General features: G+C 44.5%; 1 protein-coding gene across 2 annotated transcripts; it reads right to left on the bottom strand.

The window, feature by feature from the left end:
* Positions 1–258: 258 nt before the first annotated feature.
* On the bottom strand, positions 259–19,773 carry LOC144107569 (uncharacterized). 2 transcript variants are annotated; one of them, XR_013309308.1, is made up of 8 exons: positions 19,425–19,764; positions 15,725–15,886; positions 13,695–13,867; positions 11,149–11,310; positions 9,827–9,991; positions 7,668–7,958; positions 5,198–5,489; positions 4,925–5,021 (listed from the first exon to the last, which is right to left on the bottom strand). XR_013309308.1 is itself a non-coding variant. In XM_077640641.1 (7 exons), the coding sequence occupies exons 1-7, from the start codon at positions 19,595–19,597 to the stop codon at positions 5,266–5,268; spliced, it is 1,350 nt and encodes a 449-aa protein (XP_077496767.1). In that variant the 5' UTR covers positions 19,598–19,773; the 3' UTR covers positions 259–5,265. The 2 variants fall into 2 exon arrangements, 1 of the variants encoding a protein (XP_077496767.1); XM_077640641.1 differs by having other exon boundaries at positions 259–5,489; positions 19,425–19,773.
* Between the last annotated feature and the right edge of the window lie 2,330 nt (positions 19,774–22,103).

Here is a 22,103-nt window from a genome sequence, read left to right as displayed (position 1 = left end):
CTTTTGTTGGCCTCGCTACTCTGGCCACTGTGTTGCATGGCAAAGGCTTCCTTAAAACTATTTAAAAACCCACTTGCTGGTCCAAGATGCTAGCACAACTCATCATCGGTGCCTGGTTGGTGATGCTCATGAGTATAACCTTGCCAGTAACGTTGTATGACCACCATGAGAGGGTGCTGCTACAATATTTCTGGTTGCATGTTCCCATGTTCCTTTGAACATCCTGAAGGTTTGAATATATCAAAACAGCACGATATAATCAATAAACCACTTTATTGGAAATGACGTGCATGGTCAATTCACCACATTATACTGAGAGCTCTCTGTATAAAATTTAGGCACTTTCATTCAATCGGTGATGCTTTCGATGCAGCTAAGGTGATGACAGCAATCTGTACATTGCATTGCAACAGCCCACGGTGCAGCATTCTCTTGGAGGTACAATATAAAACAGGAATATCACAGTGACACGGCATCCGGTAAATGGATTTCATATCACGAGTAATGTGAACAGAAGCAGCAGCAAAATGGCATAGCCATCTCAAGACAATGCCAGTCCTGAAGTAAAGCTCCAAGAGGACCCAAGGAAAGAGGGCCAATACTGCAGCTGAACACATCAAGCGGCAGAACCAGACAGGGCAGCAAGAAATCGGCGTCGCATAAAAGCCAAGCATGCCGACCTTGATGAAAGCGTAAACCATCCGCTCAAAGTTTTTCTTTCAAAACAGTTCAACAGTACCCCATGTGCAAAACAGGAAAGCTGGCTCCGTTAACAAGCCAGAGTGCATTTGTCACCCCTGCAAATGTGTTCAGCACAGCTGCACAAGTTTTGCCTTGACACACACGCTAAGCCAAGGTTATCGGTAACTATGCCTGACCTATTTGATCCTTCAATGTGTAAACTGTGAATTGAAGAAAAAGCAGGGTGAACTAACGTGCAAGGGGTGTTCTGAATTCAAAAGGAATGGGGACAATCACAGGATCAGAATGCAAACAAAGCAAAGGGGGCAAACAGTGACTGGAAACATCAAAAGCATAGGGAACACACCTTATTTTACTAAATTAAGGTCAGAGTATATTTCCTGGCAACTACCCTGCCACATCTACCACTTCAAGTGATGGCCCCCATTGAACTTGCAATTGAGCATGGTGTACGCAAACGAGACTGCAAACAGCAGGGTACGGTACCATTAACATGTGCGCTTTTGGTTCCACTGTGATATGTGACTGCCTCAGACACTACATTCTTCAAAAATCAGTCTTAAAAAAAAAGTGTCCTGCTTGAAACATTTGCCACTGATTGCAAATGCTGTGAAACGCATGTACACAGTTACTGACTTTCAAATCGTGTACAGCAATTGACTACAATGTCATGAAGTCAATGCCACAAGACAACAGATGGATGCCACTAGGCAATGTGTCGATGCCATTGGAGAATCCCCTCCTTTGAGGGGCATTTTACAACCTACTCTTGAATTGTATTCAACTATAGCACTCGCCAGCAAGTACTATATACAGTCACAAAAGAATTCACACCTTACTCGGGACCACACGATCAAAACAAAAACTACACAGTCTGTCTTTCACCATATGCGATGAGGAAATCTATACCAAGGTATAATCAAAATGTGCATTATTAAAATCATAAAGGCAGAAAAGTCAGCATTCAACTCCTCTGTCACAGCAATCATCACAGCTCTTGCTTGTTATGCTTACCATGCTCATACAATGCCAACCACCTAATGTCACTAAGTACAGCTAGATAAAAAATCTTCATCAGAACTGGTATAAATGCCCCCACATTGTGGCAGCAATTGGAACAAAAAAAAGCGCTGAAGTAGAATATCACAATACAAACCTCACGGGGTTGCGAAAAATATTTATATCATACGAAATTCACATCATCCAAAAGGGACGTAATCCATACACAGAAGTAAGGGAAAATGCATTCCCTTATATCTGTTGTGGTTGATGGGATTTATTTACGGCCGCGTAATGCGACGTACCGCAGCACGTGCCATGCAACTGGCGATTGCGGCATTGGTGATGTGTATGCTATGCTTAGTGCTTGAGGGTGAAGTCGTGGCCGTACATTCGTAATATCAGTGTGGCATGGGAGAGTGTTCGATACATCCCAATTTTTGCACATTGTACACAATGCACTACGGCCAAGGAACTTTACACATTCCTCTCATCTTGATATTTGTACCATACATAATCATATTGTCAAGATTCTACTGTAGAGATAAAATATCGCATGATGCACAGCGGCATCAGCGACAAAGTACCTTTACAGTAAGATACCAGCATGACATGACACCTATATATACATTGGAGGCAGGAATAGAGAAAAAATAGCAACAGTGCCATAGAAAACACAATGCAGTAAACTGCAAGAAGAACGCATTTCAATAAATGCATATAAAATTATCACAAGTATCAAGCAAGAGAAAGCAAAAATAATGATAAAATTTACAACGGTAGCATTTTCAACATCGGTAAAAGTGAAAAAAAAATTTTTCAGGCAAGAGAAATGTGTGAATGTAACTTAACGTTACAGAGATAGCATCAACGTGAACACAGACTTGCTAAGGTAAGTTTACACAAAATTCCCCTGCAAATACAACTTCACAAAAAATCACAAAAAAGAACTAGGACTACTTTAAAAGGCACGTGATCATAGTTTAGCAAGTCAGTATATTACATGCACACTGGAGGTCAGGAGCCTGTTTGCATCGATCAGAATGTATATATGAAAAATACTGGAGGGGACACTTCAGCTCCGCCTTAAAGTTATGACGCTATAGCATTAATAGGTAAATAATGCCCATATGTGCAGAATTGCTCATTCTCTACTTTAAGTTCACAGATCTCTGGGTGACCTCCTACCATTCCTAGTGCAGTGGTGTAGCAGCTAAGTGATGCACCACTGCCCTGCGATGGCAGGTGCTGCCACCGGGGGGGCTTGTGAGACCCAGGTTGCTCTTCCTGAGCGACCTCTCGTGACCAGTAATTAATTTAATTGCCACCTACCGCGATGGGCAGTTCGCTCACAATTTGGTGGGCAGGTTGTTATGACATCACAAGGTCATGTGACCTAGGTGGCTCGTGGGCCACCCTACCCTGGCTTATTTTTCGCTCGTGACACCAATGACGACAGATTTTCTGCAGAACAGGAGACTTAATGCTATCGCATTAAAATACAGCTTGACACACAGATAATTCATACTGGCAGTGTACAGAAAGGAGACATATGTGGAGACGACAACCTTGCATGACCGATTGTACAACATCCGAGCAACATGCATAGAAATGCTTTATGCGTGCCAAGGCAGCATAAAAATATCCTATACATGTTGACGTTTAGGAAGTAACACAATGACAGCTAAAAGTTAAGTACAGAAGAGATGCTCAACATAACTGCACACTTTGTTGAATGAACTGAATTCACATTCTCTTTCATACTTAGCCTTAGCCTCTGGCTTCTCTCATCTTTCTTCTTAACTGTTGACGCAAGTCGGTGCGATGATACACCCACTAGCCTGCAACCAAGCTCTGCTAAATGTAAAAAAAAAAAAAGTGTTTTGAGTGCTAACTTCTAACAAGCCCCAAGCTCATGAAACAGATGTTCCCTTCAAGAACCACCCTTTGTAAAGTACGGCAACTGCAAGAGTGCCATGAAGAGCGAAAACAAGTCATGTGAGGCACATGTAGCATTAACGTGCATGCAAACAAACTTAATAAGACAGTTCCCACTGCAAAAATGTTCTCATCACTGGCACGAAGCGAGTGCAAGTGTCCTCTTAGAAAGAGTGTCAACAATAGGCTTGCAAAAACCCAAGCAATGAGAAGACAGATGGCTTCTCAAAAGGCACCTCATAAGATAACCAGGTCATGCTAGAAGGCTAAAAATATCAATATCCCTGCATGTCTCCCTGCGCATCTCCCTGCATATATAACAATATAAAGCATCCACAATGGGCGGGTGTCCCTAACTTGATGGTCCTGCGTTAAATCCTGCACCACAAAGCTATCCAAGGATGCCCAACAAGATAAGAAGCAGCTTTCACCAGCTAGCACACAGAATATCCGCACTGATCAGGTGATAATGCATCACAGGCTGTCTCAGCTTCACACAAGGTGGTCACCAAATAGCATAAGCAGCCTTCAAGAGCCAGGAGCTGTTCAAGTGATAAGTGTAAGATTACGTTCAACAAAACACATCGTGAATGCTAGACAGGTGGATATGCATAAAGACACCTCAATCCTGACATCAGGACAGCAAGCTCAAGCATGCTAGATGAGGTAAAGAACCCTCGCCAGCCTTGCCTGCCTCTGGCATGAGGAACATGTGCAGAAATGCTTTGCGTGGGACCGAAAGCCAGCACAGAGCACGTAGTGTCTTGATTACGTGCCAAGTAGTGCATATTATCTGAACACCTCGGGCATTAACTAACACTGCACGCTACCTTATTTATTCACACAGTGAACGCACGCCATAATTTGCCAGTCAAAGAGTACTCTTTTTTTCCTCGCATAATAGACACACCCCTTTCGTTTGTCTTGTTTTTACCAGCCTAGTTTTTAAAAAAAATATTTTAACCTGCATAAGAACATATCCCGAAATTTTCAGACATTTCTGAGGTAAAAAAAAAAGATGCCAGGCAATCACATGATGTGGCGCGACAAATCTGGGCTAGCAGTGCTAGTTGTACGTTTTGCTACTACAATAATTGCCTTCCTGTTGCAGCTTTGAATTGTATTTCACTGTCGCTTTTACATCCAGTGCTGCGTGGGCTTCTCATGGGTGAAAGTGAATAAATGGGTGGTGAGTAGGGCCTTCAGGAGTGCAGAGGTGGGTGACTGGTGGTAGGTGAAGCTTCGGTGGGGTGGAGGTGACTTGGTTGGTACTGGCTCGCAGCTTCTGGACGGCGAAAGTGGTGGTTGGTAGCAGGAGGTGGATTCTGGAGGGTAAACGTGGGTGGAACGCAAAGGCTGGTGGGCCGGTGGGTGAAGGCCTTCTGGAAGGTGGCGGCATCACACAACAACAGACGGAGGACAGATTTTGAGAAAGTGAGGGTAGTAATGTGAACGCTTAAAAGGCCATTCATTATGCGAATAAATACAGTAGTTAGGACTACCCAAACCTAAGCACTGTCGAAACACCCCTCAGCAACCAACACACTGAAAAGCTTACACTGGCAGAATGTCCTGAGGAAAGGAAGGAGTCCAGGAAGGTAGCAAACAGAGAGAGACAAATGCAGCTCAGAGGATGACACAGCATCCAGTGTCGCGAACCTCTGGCACAGGAGGCAGCATTTCTTCTGGCGGTTCCTGGTAGGCACCATCCATGTAGATGCGCAGCACAAATATCCAAAACTCGTTGTGCTCGCCGTTGTTGTACGTGAAGCTGGTTTCTGTGCCGGCATAGGCCTCACCACCAGAGAAAAGTCGCATGGCTGCCGTCTCGCAGCTCAGCACCCGAGCACCTGCACATCACATGACAGCATGAAATTTAGTATAGACAGCACCAAGTCTCTCCGAGTTTCCCATTATGGAGGAAGCTCGGTGACGGTGTTGCTCCGAGGTTTAGGCAGTCATTGTTCATTGCAGCCATGACCATATGAAGGTTTTTTTTCATTGATCTTGTAGTCATGCTGTTTCTAATACCACAAGTACTGCTCTAGTATTTTAATGAATTTGAAAGCTTTACCATTCATCTGATAGCCAATCTAAATAAAATGTATTCAGTGGCCGCATAGACGGGGCAGCAGGTACAAAGGTGAAAGTCCAGAAAATATTTTCCGTTCCTCCTTTTATGCTCTACAAAAACACATAAAGGATTTCAACAATGTGATCTGCAACCAGAAATATGTTTCAATCATTTCTTGCAGGAGCAGTTTCAAAGAAAAACTCCCATTCTACTTGTCTCCATCCCAGGGTGAAGAACTGACGACAACAGCTACATCGCTCTACAACCCCTGCTCCAACACGTGTGCAATCACATTTTCTTTTATTTTTCTTTCTTTGGCAATGCAAACATGAACTTGGCCTCTCTCTTCCCAATGCACCTGCTACAGCGGCTCAGTGGCTATGGCACTCAGCAGCTGAGCCCAAGGACGGGAGATCAATGCCGTATTTCAGTGGAGGCAAAATGCAAAGACACTTTACTGCTGTGAAATATCGGTGCATACAAAAAAAAGACCTTGTAGTTGAAATTATCCGGAGTCCCTTATAACACACATGTACATAAGACTTCAGAGTCACATAAAGCAGAGCAAAGCATCCAATGAAACGCCAAAACTCAGGCTATTCACCAATTCTCAACATGAAGTTAGCATAGTTTCGCACGTCAGTTATATCTGACCATATGGCATGCAGTAGTGGAGGGCTTTCAAACAATCTCAACAAAATGGGGTTTCTTATAGTACATAGAAGTCAAGGTAGACAAGTCTTGTATTTTTCCTCCATCAGAATATGGCCCCCATGGCCACGCTCAGCTGCAGCACATTATGTAGTCAAACCTTGTTATAGAGAACAAGTAAAAAAATTGTAAAATAGTTTGTTATAGCCGAAATTCGCAACATAAAAATTAGCCACAAATTCTCAAAGGAGAAGTGCAATTTAGTCAGTGAAACGATGGCAACTATGAGAGGCCTTTTACAAAGTTTTAGTGCCATTTCAAAGCTGGTCATGGCGACTGCGGATGCCACAAAAGTCAAGCGCCAAATGCCAGTTGGGTTCGCTTCCCCGCACAGCATCACCAACATGTGGCAGTGGCGGGTCAAACGCCATCTAGGGTGGCTTCTCCAAATTATACAGCGGTGTTGTGTGATAAATGCAAACCAGTACGAAAGCTATCCTCGTTTCTGCCACCTCCATGAAGGTCGAAATGAACATGGGATTGCTACTGGAAGGCTACAACCAACCATGCCGTTGGTTACGGTGCACCATCGACAGGTGCGTGAGGCAGAAACGGCTGCCAACTGCCTGGCTACCAGCTGTTCACACTGCTATCTGTTCCTTGGCGCTGTTGGCAAGTGCAAGATAAGGCCCCTCTAATGCGACAAAAAGCATGAAGCGTGCCGCGGACGCTTGTCGCGCCACAACCAGCCACTCGTGTAGTGAGCAAAAGCCTGTCATCCGAGCGGGCACAGCTTGCTGCACAGCAGTTTGATATATTCATTTTATGGAAAATCACATTCGATATATGAAGTGAGAATTGCATGAGTTTGTTAAAAATATTTAAGAACAGTTCGGTTTGGTCGGTTTTTGGGGTTTGACGTCCCAAAGTGACTTAGGCTATGAGGGACACCGTAGTGGAGGGCTCTGGATACTTTCGACCCCCTGGTGATCGTTAACATGCACCAACATCACACAGTACATGGGCCTCTAGCATTTCACCTCTATCAAAATGCGACCACCACAACCGGGATCATACTCGCTTCTTTTGGGTCGGCAGCCGAGCACCATAACTACTGAGCCACCGTGGCGGCTAAGAACAGTTTCATACAGCCAATAATTCGTAATATCCGTGTTCGTTATATCGAGGTTTTACTGTACCACCAAACCACTGCAGTGGGCGTGGCATAGCTTCATTGTAGGCAGAATCCTCTGCACCATACAAGTGGTCGCTACAGAAATAAAAAGCCAGAGGAATGACGAACCGGTGGCCCTGATCCAGGCCTCGACACGCTGCTTGGTGACTGACAGGCTCTCAAACTCAGGCATTAAGACTCCCTTTGTCAGCGGCAGCGGCATGAAGGTCTTGCAGTGCAGTGCCAGGGGTGGTGACGGGGGCAGGCCACCTTCCGGGGGCGCAAGCTCCCTGCTGTAGGCCACCCGCAGTACCCGCACATAGAAGGTGCCCACATTGGCATGCTCAGTGTATGACATGCGCTGTGTGTCCACCACGGTGCGATTGCTCATGGTGCCAAAGGAAAGGCCTTGTGCTGGATCTGACGAGAAAGGAAAGAGCATGATGAGGGAAGGCTGTTACTATTAATCTCTGCGCTGAGCACGCCTTAGCAATGCCTACTCTGCATTGGACCAAAACCGTTCCTACTTTTAGTTATTGATCACTTCACTCTCACCCTACCATATGTAGCCGTCCCAGTTAGCTCAGGTGGTAGAGTGACTGCCCCGGTGAGGCGGTGGTCCCAGGTTCAAACCCCGGACCAGGACGAATTTTTTTTTAACTGCGAAGTTTATGCGGAAGCTGTATAGCTTTCTTTTGCAGCTGCATGGCTGCACTTGGGTGGATGCTAATGAGTAACTGCTCCTTATTACGAAAGGAACAATGATAACAAATGCATACAAATTTTGTTCCTTGTAAAAATTGATTGTATGGTCCTTTCTGGTTATGTTGATGTTAGCGTGACCACTAAAGAGTGATTTATTGCTGCAAAAACTGGTTTTAAAAATGGAACATCGTTTCCCAACCTCTCAATTCAAACTCGTGACATCAAGATAGAATTGCACACTGTGATCAGCACTTGGAAGTGAATGGCAGAGCAGCTTAGCCACAGGAATCCGCGCACAAATAAAAACCTGTCCTGGTGCCACCATAGTCTGCTTGCAATAAAATTGGAGGAGACATTTAAGCTCTGCCTTAAGGGTACAACGCATAGCATTACAAGGTTGCTGCCGATATATGCAGAAGGTCATTCTCTACTTCACATTACAGTTCACAGCACCACAAGCAGATTAAAGATGTTTTGGATATGAAATGGTGCAGCGAATACAGCATGCATTCACACCAGGGCATTAGCCACCTGAAACTGCTAAGTTTAGCCAAAAGTTTGCAGTTGGGCTGGCTGGTCATATGAGAAAATTATGAGAAACGAAACACAGGAACAGGACGAGGAAGAGGCAACACACAGACGCACAGTGCACTGCCTTGTCCTTTTTCTGCGCAGTGTTTTTCATCACACTTTACTCACCTTGTCTGTGCAGTCAGGCATGCACTACAAGCTGTGGCAGATGCACACAGTATGAAACCGCTCCTGTTATTACCTTTGCTTCTATCAAAACCTGGCCAAAGCACCATGGCTCCCGGCGCAAGGTACTTTTTCGTCTCTATAAGGTGGGGTCGCAGACCCATTTTCCAAGCATTTTACCCCAGAGCGGCCAAGCACCAGGCCAGGGGAAGCTTGTACCCACTGTATCACCAGTGGGTACCTGGTGATCAATACCCTGCACCTACCATATACGGTGCTGAAACTTTAAGGAATGTGTGTGATTTGTTTTCTTGTTTTGTTCGCATGAGAACTTTAAGAGGCATAAAAAATGCTAATCCGTGTACACAATGGATTTTCAGGACAGAAATCAATCAAAAGAACATAAATTGAGATCCTAAAAGCAGCGCTGTCTCACCGCGTGGATGTATGAGAACCCGACAGAGGTTGCGTAATAGATGGGCGGGAGCTCTTTCCCCATAATGTTGGCATGTTCCACACAAAAATTCACAAATCTGAAAAATTTTTCCCTCTGAATAATAATTTGTGATCAAAGGGGCTATTGCATGGATTGCTTCAGCAGTGAAAACCAAGAGGTCACAGCAGTCACAAGTGCATCGTTTGCAATGTCAACCAGTTTGACAGTGGCATTGCAGTTCTGTTCCAGGGCCAAACAAGTGTAAATTCCCCAGACACCACTGAAATGAGAAACAGATTCCACTGCCATTTTCCACAGACAAAAAAAAAAAAGAAAGATTATGCAACAATTTCTGAAGGCAGTTCTTCCACACAAGCACGCCAGCTCTATACCCCCTGCCAAAGCCAAATTCAGCCACTGTACTAACTCTGGTTGAAGACACTCTGCTCACCTGATCTGAGTTTGATTTCGAGAGACTGGGCATTGCAGAAGCGCAGCGAGCTCTGCTGGGAGCACCACTGTGCCGCTCGGGCGACGACATAGCTGAAGGGCTCGTAAGTTGGCATTGTGAAGGCGCCACCCGCCGACTGTTGCACCGGCACAAAATCAGCCACACCTGTGCACCGAGATAATGAAGACATGAACTCATTTCGCTATGTCAGTGCCTTTTCTTGTTGTTGTTGCAATTGCTAAGACAAAGATGCAAGCCAATTTCAAAGACTCACTTGTTTTTGACCTAACGTTACGGCCAATAAGAAAGTAAAAGGACTCTACCCTTCTGGCGATCTTTCCTTCGGGTGGCAAGCGAGCACGTAGAAGGCCAAGTCTAAGCCGAGACAAAGGCGAGTGACACTAGTCCAAGTTGAAGAAAGCAAACAAATAAAAAGAAGTGATCAGGCATTTAAGCTACCACTTAATATGAGTACTAGTGATAACTCCCACAGTGCTCACACTATCAGCACCTTTCACTGCGCTAAATCCATGTGCATGAATTATCACTATGTGCCTTGTGGTGCAAGGGTAGCTATGACCAAAGACTCATCTCCCATGCATTTCTTGGCAGATAAGCCAAGGACTAGGCGAGGGGAAAGCTTGCACCCACTGTTTCACTGCTGGTTACCCGGCAGCACGGATCGAACCCTGCACCTACCGCATGCAAGGCGGACACTCAAATCACTAGGCCACCGCTGCGGTCTCTCTCTCGTTTCCTCCATTAGCAGTGGCAATGCAGGGGAAGCAGAGCAGCTGAGCATGTCTGCCATCTTGCTCACAAGGTGAACGAATGACTCCGAAGCTCCTAGGCCCGGATAATGTGAACAATGGCACCTCCACAGAATGCTATGCAGTGGAAAGCCAAAGGCCAAGACCGCATGAGCAATAAAGAATGTATAATTTTGACAGCGTACTGGTGCAATGCCAGCACTCTGCCTCACGCCACTTCCCATGTCAGTGTCTTCTAACAAAATAAAGCACATACTATAGTGATACATCATAGCAGTAAACAAAATCAGGTGCAGGCAATGTCTGCTTAACACATGTAGAAACAACAACAACCTCTGATTGTTAATGCAGATGGCGTGCCATTACAAATTTGAAACAAACAGCAAGCATGAAGTGGCCAGCATATATTTCGCAAAAAACTGCTTCATACAATCAAGCACTCGGAAGCCACTGTGCGGGAGGGCTGAAAGTTAGTGAAGGCTTAGATCTGCCAAAGCCATAGTCAGCATCTTCTCAGAAAAGGCTCCGCTGTTCACGGCACAGCCCACTCACCGATCTCCTCGGGCCCTGTAGAGCCGAGCTCATAGAAAACACGAACAACAAATAGGAATTGTCGGCTGCGTGCGCCGTGCTCGGTCCAGAAGGACCGGTCGGGGTCAAAATTCGAGAAGCTGGGGATCTTCATTTCCTGCGTCTCCACTACCAGGACACGACCTGCGTGCATAGAAATAATTGAAATCAAGTATGCACACACATCACTGTGGCCATTGAAGTGCCAAATGCAGAGGCACATCTCACATCACAACAGCAATGCTCTCTCTACAGTGATAGTATTTATAAGTTTGTGACCTGCCCTATCTTCTTCTCATCTTCCAGCTTTTAATTCATTATCAGATATTTAAAATCAATATCTAGTCAGAAATAAATGTGCACTAGATGTGCACTGCCTTTCCAACTAGCGAAAATTTTTAAGCGGGCAAATCAACCTTCATTTTTTTTTTCTCAAGAATGGGCATTCAAGAAATAGAATGCGAACAGACAACTGCCTTGTTCCTTCCAACTTGCTTTTCCTTCCAGAGATGCCACCATATAATGCCCATGTAACCAGTTTAGCGTGCAATAGGTAATCATCGTTCATGTCAAAACACAAATGGCATCATTTGCTTACATAAGGCCTAACCCTAAAAAAAAAAAAACTACACGTTTTGCTAGGAATGAGTTCTTTACATTACATTGTAACTAGCAATTGGACCTCTCGGTTTAAACTCAAAAAGAGATATATATATATATATATATATATATATATATATATATATATATATATATATATATATATATATATATATATATATATATATATATATATATATATATATATATATATATATATATATATATATATATATATATATATATATATATATATATATATATATATATATATATATATAGATGACATAAGTACACAGAATTCAATTTCTGAAACTCGGAACTGAATAAAAGTTAGTGTCCTTGACACACATGCCACAGCTAGCTGGCTTTTGAGTAGGAATTGCACTCAGTCAATGCAAAAATTAACTAAGTGAGGAAGTCAGGGGTGTTTTGGGACAGTATACCATTGGATCAAATAGTGCAGATGTACACTTTGAGGAATTGCTATGCTATCTTACACACCTCTGTGCATCGATAGGCTACATCTCGCCGCCAAATGTTGTGTGCTAGTGCAGTGCCATACACTATCATCATGTGCTTAGGCCAGTTACTTGGTTACGCAAGTTTCCCCACGGCATGTAAGCACACTCAAAACCATGCATAGGCTTCATGAAAAAGCGTCACGTTCTGGCTACTGTGAGCATTAAGCGACAATTCCATCACTAACTGCAACACACAAGTCACGTGATGCCTCACCCTCTAGTTCAACCTAGTGCAACAGCCCAGCCATGCAGCATGGTAGTATTCTACCTTTTGGAAATGGACATCCACTTATGTTCTTGTGTAACAGTTTTATCAGTTAACTTGCATTACTTTTTTTATCGGCGGTAGCAATTCCTTCTATTGTTTGCTTAACCATTTTTGCTTAATTGCTGGTAAACAGAATGCTTAAGTGGACAAAAAAGCCAATATAAATGAACGAAGTAAATCTTGACTGCACAGCCTGAACGCAATATCTGTAAGTTTGGTAGATGCTATCTTTCTTCAGAGGATGCACAGCATGTCATGGTGTCACTTCTGCTCACTCTACATCACTGCTGTCGCTTACCTCATCAAAGAAATGCTCTGAAAATCTCTTCTTTTGCTGTAGTTAACGTCGTCTTCATGGTTCCAAAGAATATTTATTATTTTTTGTTAGAAAAGCCCCGTCCAAATTTGCTTCTTATGACAGCTATCTGGGATGCCAGAAAACAGCAAAATAAGACATCAGCAAATGAAGCACGAATGCTTCTAAAAAGTGGAACAACTGCTGCCATCTGTCGGAGAAGTGTTGAACATCCATTCAACTATTTGCCATAGCGCATCATCTTGAGTCAGCTGCAAGAAATGTTAAAGAGAACAGGTTGTCATTCTGACAGATTTGGAATAATATGGAGCTGCTTTATGTAGGTGTCAGTGCGATGGCTCTGGAAGCCAATAGTAGGTTAACGAGGATGCAATGCCATAGTCATGTGGACGTCGCCTGGACCCAGTGGCAGTCTGAAGTATCTGCACTTACAAATTAACGGGGTCAAAATAACTAGGCATTAATGTTTAAAGTGCTTCAAAACGTCACGTGTGACTGTCTCCATGCAGTATCTCTTGTTACGACCATGACGTTAGCGTGAAAGTGCAGATTTACACTCTCCACGGTAAGCAGAGTTGCATGGAAGTTGCTAAGGCTCAGACGAGGCATGCCTTCTGGTAGCAGTGATGTGAGTGCCCTTGCAGTAAACACGTCAATGAAGCAGGAGAAAGCAGAGTAATTAGGAACAGCATCATAGCTTTTTTTTTCCTTCATTAAATAAGTGTTCAGTGTGCATATATCGCACACTGTGCATTCAGTGAGTGCATGTTGCAGCTTTTGAATTATTTCGGATAGTTGAACACAAGCTGCCTGTGCCTACCCGGTGCTGGCTGGTACACACGCTGACTGTTGTAACGCTGCAGGAGTTCTTGCAACGTTTCAAATGTGGGCATCCCAAACGTCCCCGCAGGGGCTGTCTGCTGTGGGATCAGGTTGGCGTAACCCAGCTGCTGGGCAGGTCGGCTCTGGTCCATTCGTGGCACTAGCCACAACCTGTACCGCAGCCAAAAACAAGTCACTCAGGGTTAACAGGAAAAACTTGAGTGGATACTTAAGCTCTGCCTTAGGAGTATGATGCGATAGTATTAATGGGTTAATGCCCATATATGCAGAATTAGTAAGTCTCGACTTTACGTTAATAGATTCATAGGAGTCCTCATACCACTCCTGGTGCAGCAGTTAAGCAATGCACCACTGCGCTGCGATGGCAGCTGCTGCCACCGGTGGGGCTTGTGCAACCCAGGCCCCGAGAGGTTGCTCTTCCTGAGCAACCTCTCGGGGCCAATCATTAATTTAACTGTTGCCTGCCATGGTGGTCAGTTTGTTCACAATCTGGAGGGTAGGTTGTGATGACGCCACAAGGTCACGTGACCTAGGTGTCCCACCCAGGCTGCCGGAGCAGCATGCTCCGGCCGCTTCGACTGTGAGGCTTCAAACAGTCGCCAATGCCAGCGCAAACACTAAACAATTTTTTTCGATATGGGGGTACTGACACTTTTGTGTTAGAAGCACAATGTGAGTGTATATATTGTGAAAATATTCTCAACATGTGTTTGCTCTAGCTCTAATCCATGCTGCTTTCCTTTTGTCTCTCAAGTGTTACACCTGTGATTCTCCTCTTCACTGCTTGCTGCACTGTTCTCTAGCCTTGTTTTCAGCCTCAAAGTTTTGGCCTCAAAGGTTGAGTACTATCAAGATTCAACACTAGCGTACTTTCGTCTTCAGAGATGTGGCAAGCTCTTGTTCGTAGCTTGGGGGAAACAGCGAAATGCATTTGCTAAATTGTTACTTGCCTCCTGATATGTTTCTTTGTATCCAGATCTAACAAGATTACTCTGCATAGATAGACGTACTCTTCATGTATCACTTCTATTTCTCATAACCTATTCCTTATCACAGATTATAGTTCCTTTTTTAACTGTTCAAGAAAACTGTTTCTTTTCCAAGTTACTTTTTTTTAGCTTTTATTCCACTTTGTGTGTCTAATTAAGTCATCAGTCATTCATTACAAATCACTTTCCAAGTTGCTTTACCACAACAACAGTGTCAGAGAGTCTGTGTTTGTTAAGACATTCTCTATCAATTCTGACACCTATGCTGTCGCAGTCATGGCAGCTGTACTTTGATGGAAGCAAAAAGCACGAACACTCTTTTAAGGGGGGGAAACTGGTCTAAAAAAATTTTTTTCAATTTCATAGTCACATTTATGAAATCTTCAATGAACATGTATGGTACATCTGTGCACTGCTTCTAAAGATGTCATTTAATTTCATGTGAAACAAGTCCTTGTGTTCTTATGTAGCATGTTATGTAAGTTTTTTGGAGAGAGAGCTTTTAAGAAATTTCATTGCAAAGAACTTGCTAGATTGCAAGCCACTGCTTTTTTGTGATATCAAGGAATGCAGTGAAGGTAAAGTTATCATCCCGACTATCACAGAACTTGAGTTATAGGGTTTTGAAGTTGCCACTCTAGAAAAACAAATATAAATTTCTTTTCCCATTTTTGAAATGGCGACTTCAAAACCCCATAACCCAACTTCTGTAATAGGCAGGATGATAATTTTGCCCTTTTTGAGTTCCTTGATGTCAGGACAAAACACAGCATGCATTTCAACAAGTTCCATGCACCAAAGTTCCTTAAATGCCCTCTCCAAAAGACTTACATAACATATTGTATAAGTGCACAAGGACTTGTTTTACATAAAATTAAACAAGAATCAACACACAAAAATCCATACTCCCTGAAGATTTTAGAATCGTGACTTCATGAAGAAGGTTTTTTTTTTTTTAAGAGCAGCTTCCCCATAAGGCATGAATATTGGTGGTGAAATAAGCAGTGTGTGCACATACCTAAGGCCCCGCATGTAGCAAGTGTGATGCTCGCCATACTCTAAGTAGGTCATGCGCTCGATGTTGACTGACTGGGATGCCTTGAACTCGACACTCTCGCAAGTCTTCACCTCCCACGTGCAGTTCTCCTGCAGCCATTGATTGGCACGCTGCACCAGCACCCTGCATTGAGCAAATTGCATATCATACATTTATCATCAAAGGCAGATGGATATAGGGTAGAAAAATATTATGCAACGTTATTACATACGGATATAGGGCAGGTAAATATGGATAGAAGGAACTGCTTGATTATGCCATTTAAGACATCCTTGGTATTTAGGATCTTTGCAACTGATAAATATATATTAATTAGGTGCGGAAGAAGCTTAGTTTGAGCTAGGTGGTTTGAGTTTTTGGAAACAGAGTGCAAAAAAGACAAGGACGACACAACAGACGGAACTGGCGCTAACTTTCAGCATTATTTCAGAAGTCACATGAGGATTATATAGGCAGTGATTAACCATTATCAGTTTAGTTTATGTTTATGTGGGTTTAACGTCCCAAAGCCACTCTGGCTATGAGGGGTGCCGTAGTGAAGGGCTCGGGAAATTTCGAACACCTGGGGTTCTTTAACGTGTAATGACATCACAAAGTACAGGGGCCTCTAGAATTTAACTTCCACTGAAATTTAACTGCTGCGGCCGGGATCGAACCCTCATCTTTAGGGTTAACAGCCGAGCCCCATAACCACTGAGTCACCACGGCGGCCCAGAAATTAAAAAGAGATTTTAGGCTCTTTGTGTCTAAGAAACGCTGGGCAGTACAAACAGTTCCACAATAAGCTAAAAATTCAAATCTTAAAGACGACTCATCTGTAAAAAATGTCACTGAACCACCATACCTGTAAAAAAACAAAAAGACAGAAACAGGAGTCAAAGAGTAAAGTTTGTAGTGACGAATCAGCAACACAAATAATTGAGTATCGATTTAATGGGGACAATAATTTGAGCTCAGGTCCGTGAAATCCTGTTGGATGACATTTATAGCGACAACCTTCTTGTTATGTTTTGTCAAGGTCAAGTTGCACGACATGTCTGCCTTATCCCTGAGAGCAAGCCTTTGCTGAGCTTCAAGAATGGCAGAAAAGCTAGCAAAACTAGTGTTGTGAGATGCCCCTCATGAGAAAAGCAAGAGGCTGAGTTACAGATGGCTTACTTTTAAAGGCATGTTCATAGTTTTGGGTATTCGGAGAGGGTTTGAAGTCTTAAAAAAGACTGTGCACAAAATAAAAACCTGTGCTTATCAAGTGGCCATTCATGCGATTTCGCATAAAGACTTAGAACAGGAGACATTCAGAAAGCTCCCACTGCCAATCGGATCCCTTAATGGTGAGCTGGATCTGAAACTCTTGGCGTAGTCATCCTTTTCCTTTGTTGGTGGAAGACAAATGTATATACCTGTGGTAGGTAAAGCATGTGCTTAAGGCTGTGCTATTCTTCTAACTTTTAGGCAGCTGTAGCTCTTTCGTCGACTTGTCCAAAACTGTACAAAAGAAGAAATGGTGCCCCCTGACCCCATCGCTCAATCTCCGAGGGGGAGGGGCACAGCCCACCCAGTAATATTTCGGCGGCTCAAGCCCTCAAGCGCCCCGCAGTCAGCGCCTATGAACTAAGTACCCCTAACACATGCCATATTTAACACATGAACTATCATAGATATACAGCCCCCGGTATTTAAAAGGCATCTTTCTTGGACAACATGCTAGGGGTGTGTGTGGTAAAATAAAACAAATTAAAACAGAAGATTATGATTATGCATCACAGGGAACCTGATCACAGCTTGATTGTCCACACAGGTGGCTTATCTTCAATTCCTTTCATTTTGTGAAGCTCTTGGTGCTTAAAAGAGCTTAATGGTTCGCAGTTTTGCACAATTCGTGCTTTTTGGTTCTTAGCCATCTCTGCTTCTTGCATTGTGTAGCTATACTCATCCAGACATTATTGTTTTCGATTGAGTTCTAGTAAAGTCATACATGCTTAAATATTTTTTACAAACCCCAGCTAGCCCTACAGCCAAAGGTCCAAATGCACAGATAAAGCAATTCTAACAGCATTAAAGCAAGGAACAGAAATGAACTTAATTTCACACTGTCACAGCAAAACAAAACAATACAATACAATATTTATTCTGCACAGTCAAAAACACAATACATGTAACAGGCCTGCCAAAGCCTCAGAGGGCTTCACTGGCAGAGAAGAGAGCTTCTCATTAAAGCACAATAAGCATAATCTCAGCAGGATTAAAATGGTTAATTGTAGTAGTATGTGTTTCACCTACATCTGATATGGCAAAACACTGAATAATATATGTGAGAACCATGAAGGAAGCAGGACCTCAGCTGGCCATACTATTGTGTGGTGTCGCCAAATGTTCTGACGCCCATGGTCATTCACTGTCTTAACGGATTGCATTGTTTTAGATTTCAAAGGATACAACACTGAAACGCTCGGAGTATGTTTATCACATGACTATGGAACATCCTCCATCTGTCATTTATAACAATGCTGTTAACAACCACCACTAGACAGCATGTTTTTAAGTTAAAGCAGCCATGTAGTATTGGACCCCTGCACCTGCTGGTTCTAAATGTGACGGGTCTTCAAACCCTAACGCAGTAGAAAATACACATGTATACTCAATGTTCTCTGAGCTCCTGAGATGCTACGGCAACTGTCAAATATGAAGACTGGATATGCTTCAAGATCTAGACTATGGTGGAAGAATAGACTTCCACCATATAAGACTTAGACAGTCATTAAAAAGGCTGACATTAAAGCCACGAGCCTTCAAAAGAATAACTATACACATACTTGGTCAAGATTTAAAAGTGCGGCACGTATGTTCATCCTACATATGCTTGGTAATGTATCTTGTACCTGTGTTGTCAGCGCTCGTGGTGTCAGTTCTTCCTTGTCTTGTGTGTTGCGCTGTGCAATCCGCTTCTAAGTATGTACCAACTTGCCCAGATCTCCGCCTTAACACATTTGTACCTGCATTTACAACTGTGCTGCAACAGCAGCAAAGGTGGTGGTACCTAAATGTTAGGTCTTGCTGTTGACATTTATGCTGCCGCGCTGCTTTGTTTCGCAATTGTTTTCACGAATGTCGTGCATGCGCGTGAGAAGTACACATTAATAAATGTGCTAAACTGATCACATATTAACTGTGGAAAAATTGCTTTTTGATTTGTAAAGAGCGTACTGCAGCGACAGCCTTCCGGGTCCTCGGTGTAAGAGAGTCAAAATTTCAACGGCGCACGGCGGAAAACAATCAGAATTCAACCAAGATCAGTGTCACAACAGTGCGACGAAGCTTCATGCATTGCCTGTAACCTCTACTTGACAAAAGGAAACACCACGTTGATCACGCTCAAGTGGAAACAAGATCCGCGTCCGCGCGAAATAAACATATGAAGCTTCGATGCAATGGGCGGGTTTGGGCTCAATACATGCGACGAACCGAAACAACTATAGGCGCGCCGTAAACACCAGTTGCGCGTCACGTAATACACGATCGACTGGCCTCACTGACATACAAACAAATCTCTACCAACAATTGACTGTCAGATATGCGCCCCCCTGCGTTTCCGTCGTCTCGATTTCGCGGCATTGCGAAACACGCCCAAGCGGATTGGGGAATTTCGCGACGCGGTATTTACCTGAATGGCTCGAACGTTGGCAAACTGGCGAACCCGCCAGGATTAGTGCAGTACGGCAAAAAGTCCACGAAAGTCAGTGCTCCACCCAGGGACGCGTGTTGCCGGGTGGCCTCGCTGTAAGACGGCGGGAAAGACGAGATGTCCGGGTATTCAACGAGCGGAGGCGCCGACATGGTTGTCGTCTGCTCTCCGCACCCCGCGTGCAAAAACACCGACGCCGGCGAATGGCGCGTCAGAGGTCCATCGATTGTTTACGGCACGAGGCAGACGGAGCAGCGCCCAACGAGGCGCTGACCCAGCCAACTTTACCACTAAAACTAGCAATCTTTCCTTCCTCTGTGGTTGCAATACGTAGTTGCAACACCGAAAAAACGCGGATTGGCAAAAACATGTGACATCATCAGCAACGTTAGAGGTCACATGCTATATGGGCGTCATGTCCGTTCGGGAGCGGCTTTTTTAAACGAGGCACTGGCGCGGCAAAATTAACGCTCTTTTGAGAAGTGCGTTGAAGGCGTACGGCTACGCATAATAAAAATGAAATGAAAATTGTTTTTTGAGGAAATGGCGCACTAATTCTCTCACTATCTCGGTGGACACTCGAACCGCGCCGTAAGGAAAGGGAGGGTGGGATTGAAAGAAAAAAGAGGTGTCGTAGTGGAGCGCTCGGGAATAATTTCGACCACCTGGGGATCTTTAACGCTCTTTCTTCATTTCTTCTCTCAGTCCTTCCTTTATCCCTTCCCTTAATTACGGCGCGGTTCAGGTGTCCGCCGAGATGTGAGACATATACTGCGCCATTTGCTTTCCCCAAAACTCAATTTTCATTTAATCTTTAGCGTGCACTAACGTCGCACAGCACACGGGCGCCTTTGCGTTTAGACTCCATCGAAACGCGGTCGGGATTGAACCCGGCCGGGTGCTCCGGCTCAGTAGCCGAGCGCCCTAACCACTGAGCCACCGCGGCGGGTCGCATAATACTTGGGAGAAAGGCCGCACACTGACCACAAAATGCGTCGGTAGCCTGCCTTTTCATTGCAGTTATGCTCGGCAGGCGCGGCTATAGCGGTGGTTGAGCTTTCACAAGCAGATTTCACCACACACTGCCGGCTGACCAAGTGAGCCAAAGGTCAAGCGTAGCCGTAGGCCTTACCATGGTGTTACACCACTTGACCTTTGATCTTTCGATTCACCGGTAGCATAGGCCACAGCGTTCATTAGGTGACCAACCTCTCCCAGTCAACCATTAATTTAACTGCCAAGGTGGCAGGGTGGGTGCGCTGCCTATATCCAGTGTGCGGAACACACTCAACATTACAGACGCTAAGCCGTGCCTGCTTGTCCGATACGCCACAGCTTTCGCTCTCCAACAAGTTCAGCAGTAAATAAATTGCAGCTAATTTTTTTCTAGATAGTCTGATGGTGCAGCAGTTTCCTTTGCTGTAGTAATGACAGGCTAGTCGAATTGGTAAGCCGATTTTTGCGTGGACGGTACCCGCAGTGATTGTACAAATTTCTCTGTGGTGAGATTTGTGCATAGCATAGCACAGAAAAACTTTAGAGTTCAGGTCGAGTTGGGAAGGCGGACTTGCCCTCCCGTCCTTGTCAGATAGTGAGATTGTTGGGGGCCGGAGGCTCTGAAGGCTTGTATGCTCTTCCAGGTCCTGGCTGCGTAGCAAACACTCCTATGACTCCTTACTGTCCACTGAAGTGGTTGATTGGGCGCATGCCCCCCGTCATATGGGCTAGGGTTGCCAGTTCTCCACACTCCCTACATTGTCAGTCAGTTAAGCCCAGCAGGAACCTACTCGGTGTGGCTAGGTTCGGAAAGGTGCCCATGTACTGCAACTGCCTCTATGCTGCTTCTTGCTGAGGTTCCTGTGTGGTTCTGGATATTCCCATCTGCCAAGTGTGAAGAACTGTGTGATATCTCGAAAAGAGTGTAGCCGCCCCTTTTCTGAAATGTACATCCTCGGAGAGAGTCACGGAGATCGGTTGGAATGTCAGTCCTCGGGCGAGCTCAGCTCCCTCAATAGGGTTTGGCGCGCAGGCGCCCAAATCAAGATGATCATATTCTCAATTTTACAGTTCGACAATATGCGTGCTGCTGCTGGCGATACTCTACCTAAATCACAATTGCGTATCGCTTCCTTAGTGTTGCTGATGGCCACATCTTATGTCACTTTGTGTAAGCGTGTGAACGATTACCGTCTTTTTCGCTGTCGCCTGTGTACCTGTTGTAAGTGTGCAGCTACTTACTTACCGCGGGCGCCTTCTTTTGCGACCACCGCCACCTTGGCTGTTTGTCCGGAATACTCCGCCGCATCATGCAGTATACGCGATATGTCCTGCCTGGCACTCTGCATATTTCCAATGCAACACTTCCGCCCTTTCTTTATTGCATTCGTCATAAAAAGAGTGGTGCATATATTCCATGGCATATGAAGGGATCTTTATCTTCTGCCTCACTTCCGCAGGAATTTCCACCTCAAAATCCTTCGTCTGTGTGAGACAGTATCCCAACTGCCTGAGGATATATCTACCCGTCTTCGTGGTCGTTAACCGATGAAACTGCAGTGAGTGGAGCTTCTATGAGCTCGTCTATTGTATGGTCTAAGGTTATCGCCCCCATTTTGAAGTGACTGGCGGTGTAGCATAGCCTCTGGGATCTGTGCGAAA

Source organism: Amblyomma americanum, chromosome 10, assembly GCF_052857255.1.
Source record: "Amblyomma americanum isolate KBUSLIRL-KWMA chromosome 10, ASM5285725v1, whole genome shotgun sequence".
NCBI lineage: Eukaryota > Metazoa > Arthropoda > Arachnida > Ixodida > Ixodidae > Amblyomma > Amblyomma americanum.
The sequence above is the reverse complement of the archived record's forward strand: the minus strand, read 5'-3'. Positions and strand labels throughout refer to the sequence as shown.

Bases quoted from the DNA above. Each gene is read 5' to 3' on its own strand.
- LOC144107569 (XM_077640641.1), bottom strand. From the start codon at position 19,597: ATGTCGGCGCCTCCGCTCGTTGAATACCCGGACATCTCGTCTTTCCCG. The intron at 15,887-19,424 runs GTAAATACCGCG...TGCTCAATGCAG, and splicing joins CCAACGTTCGAGCCATTCAG to GGTGCTGGTGCAGCGTGCCA. The intron at 13,868-15,724 runs GTATGTGCACAC...GCTGCGGTACAG, and splicing joins TGCTACATGCGGGGCCTTAG to GTTGTGGCTAGTGCCACGAA.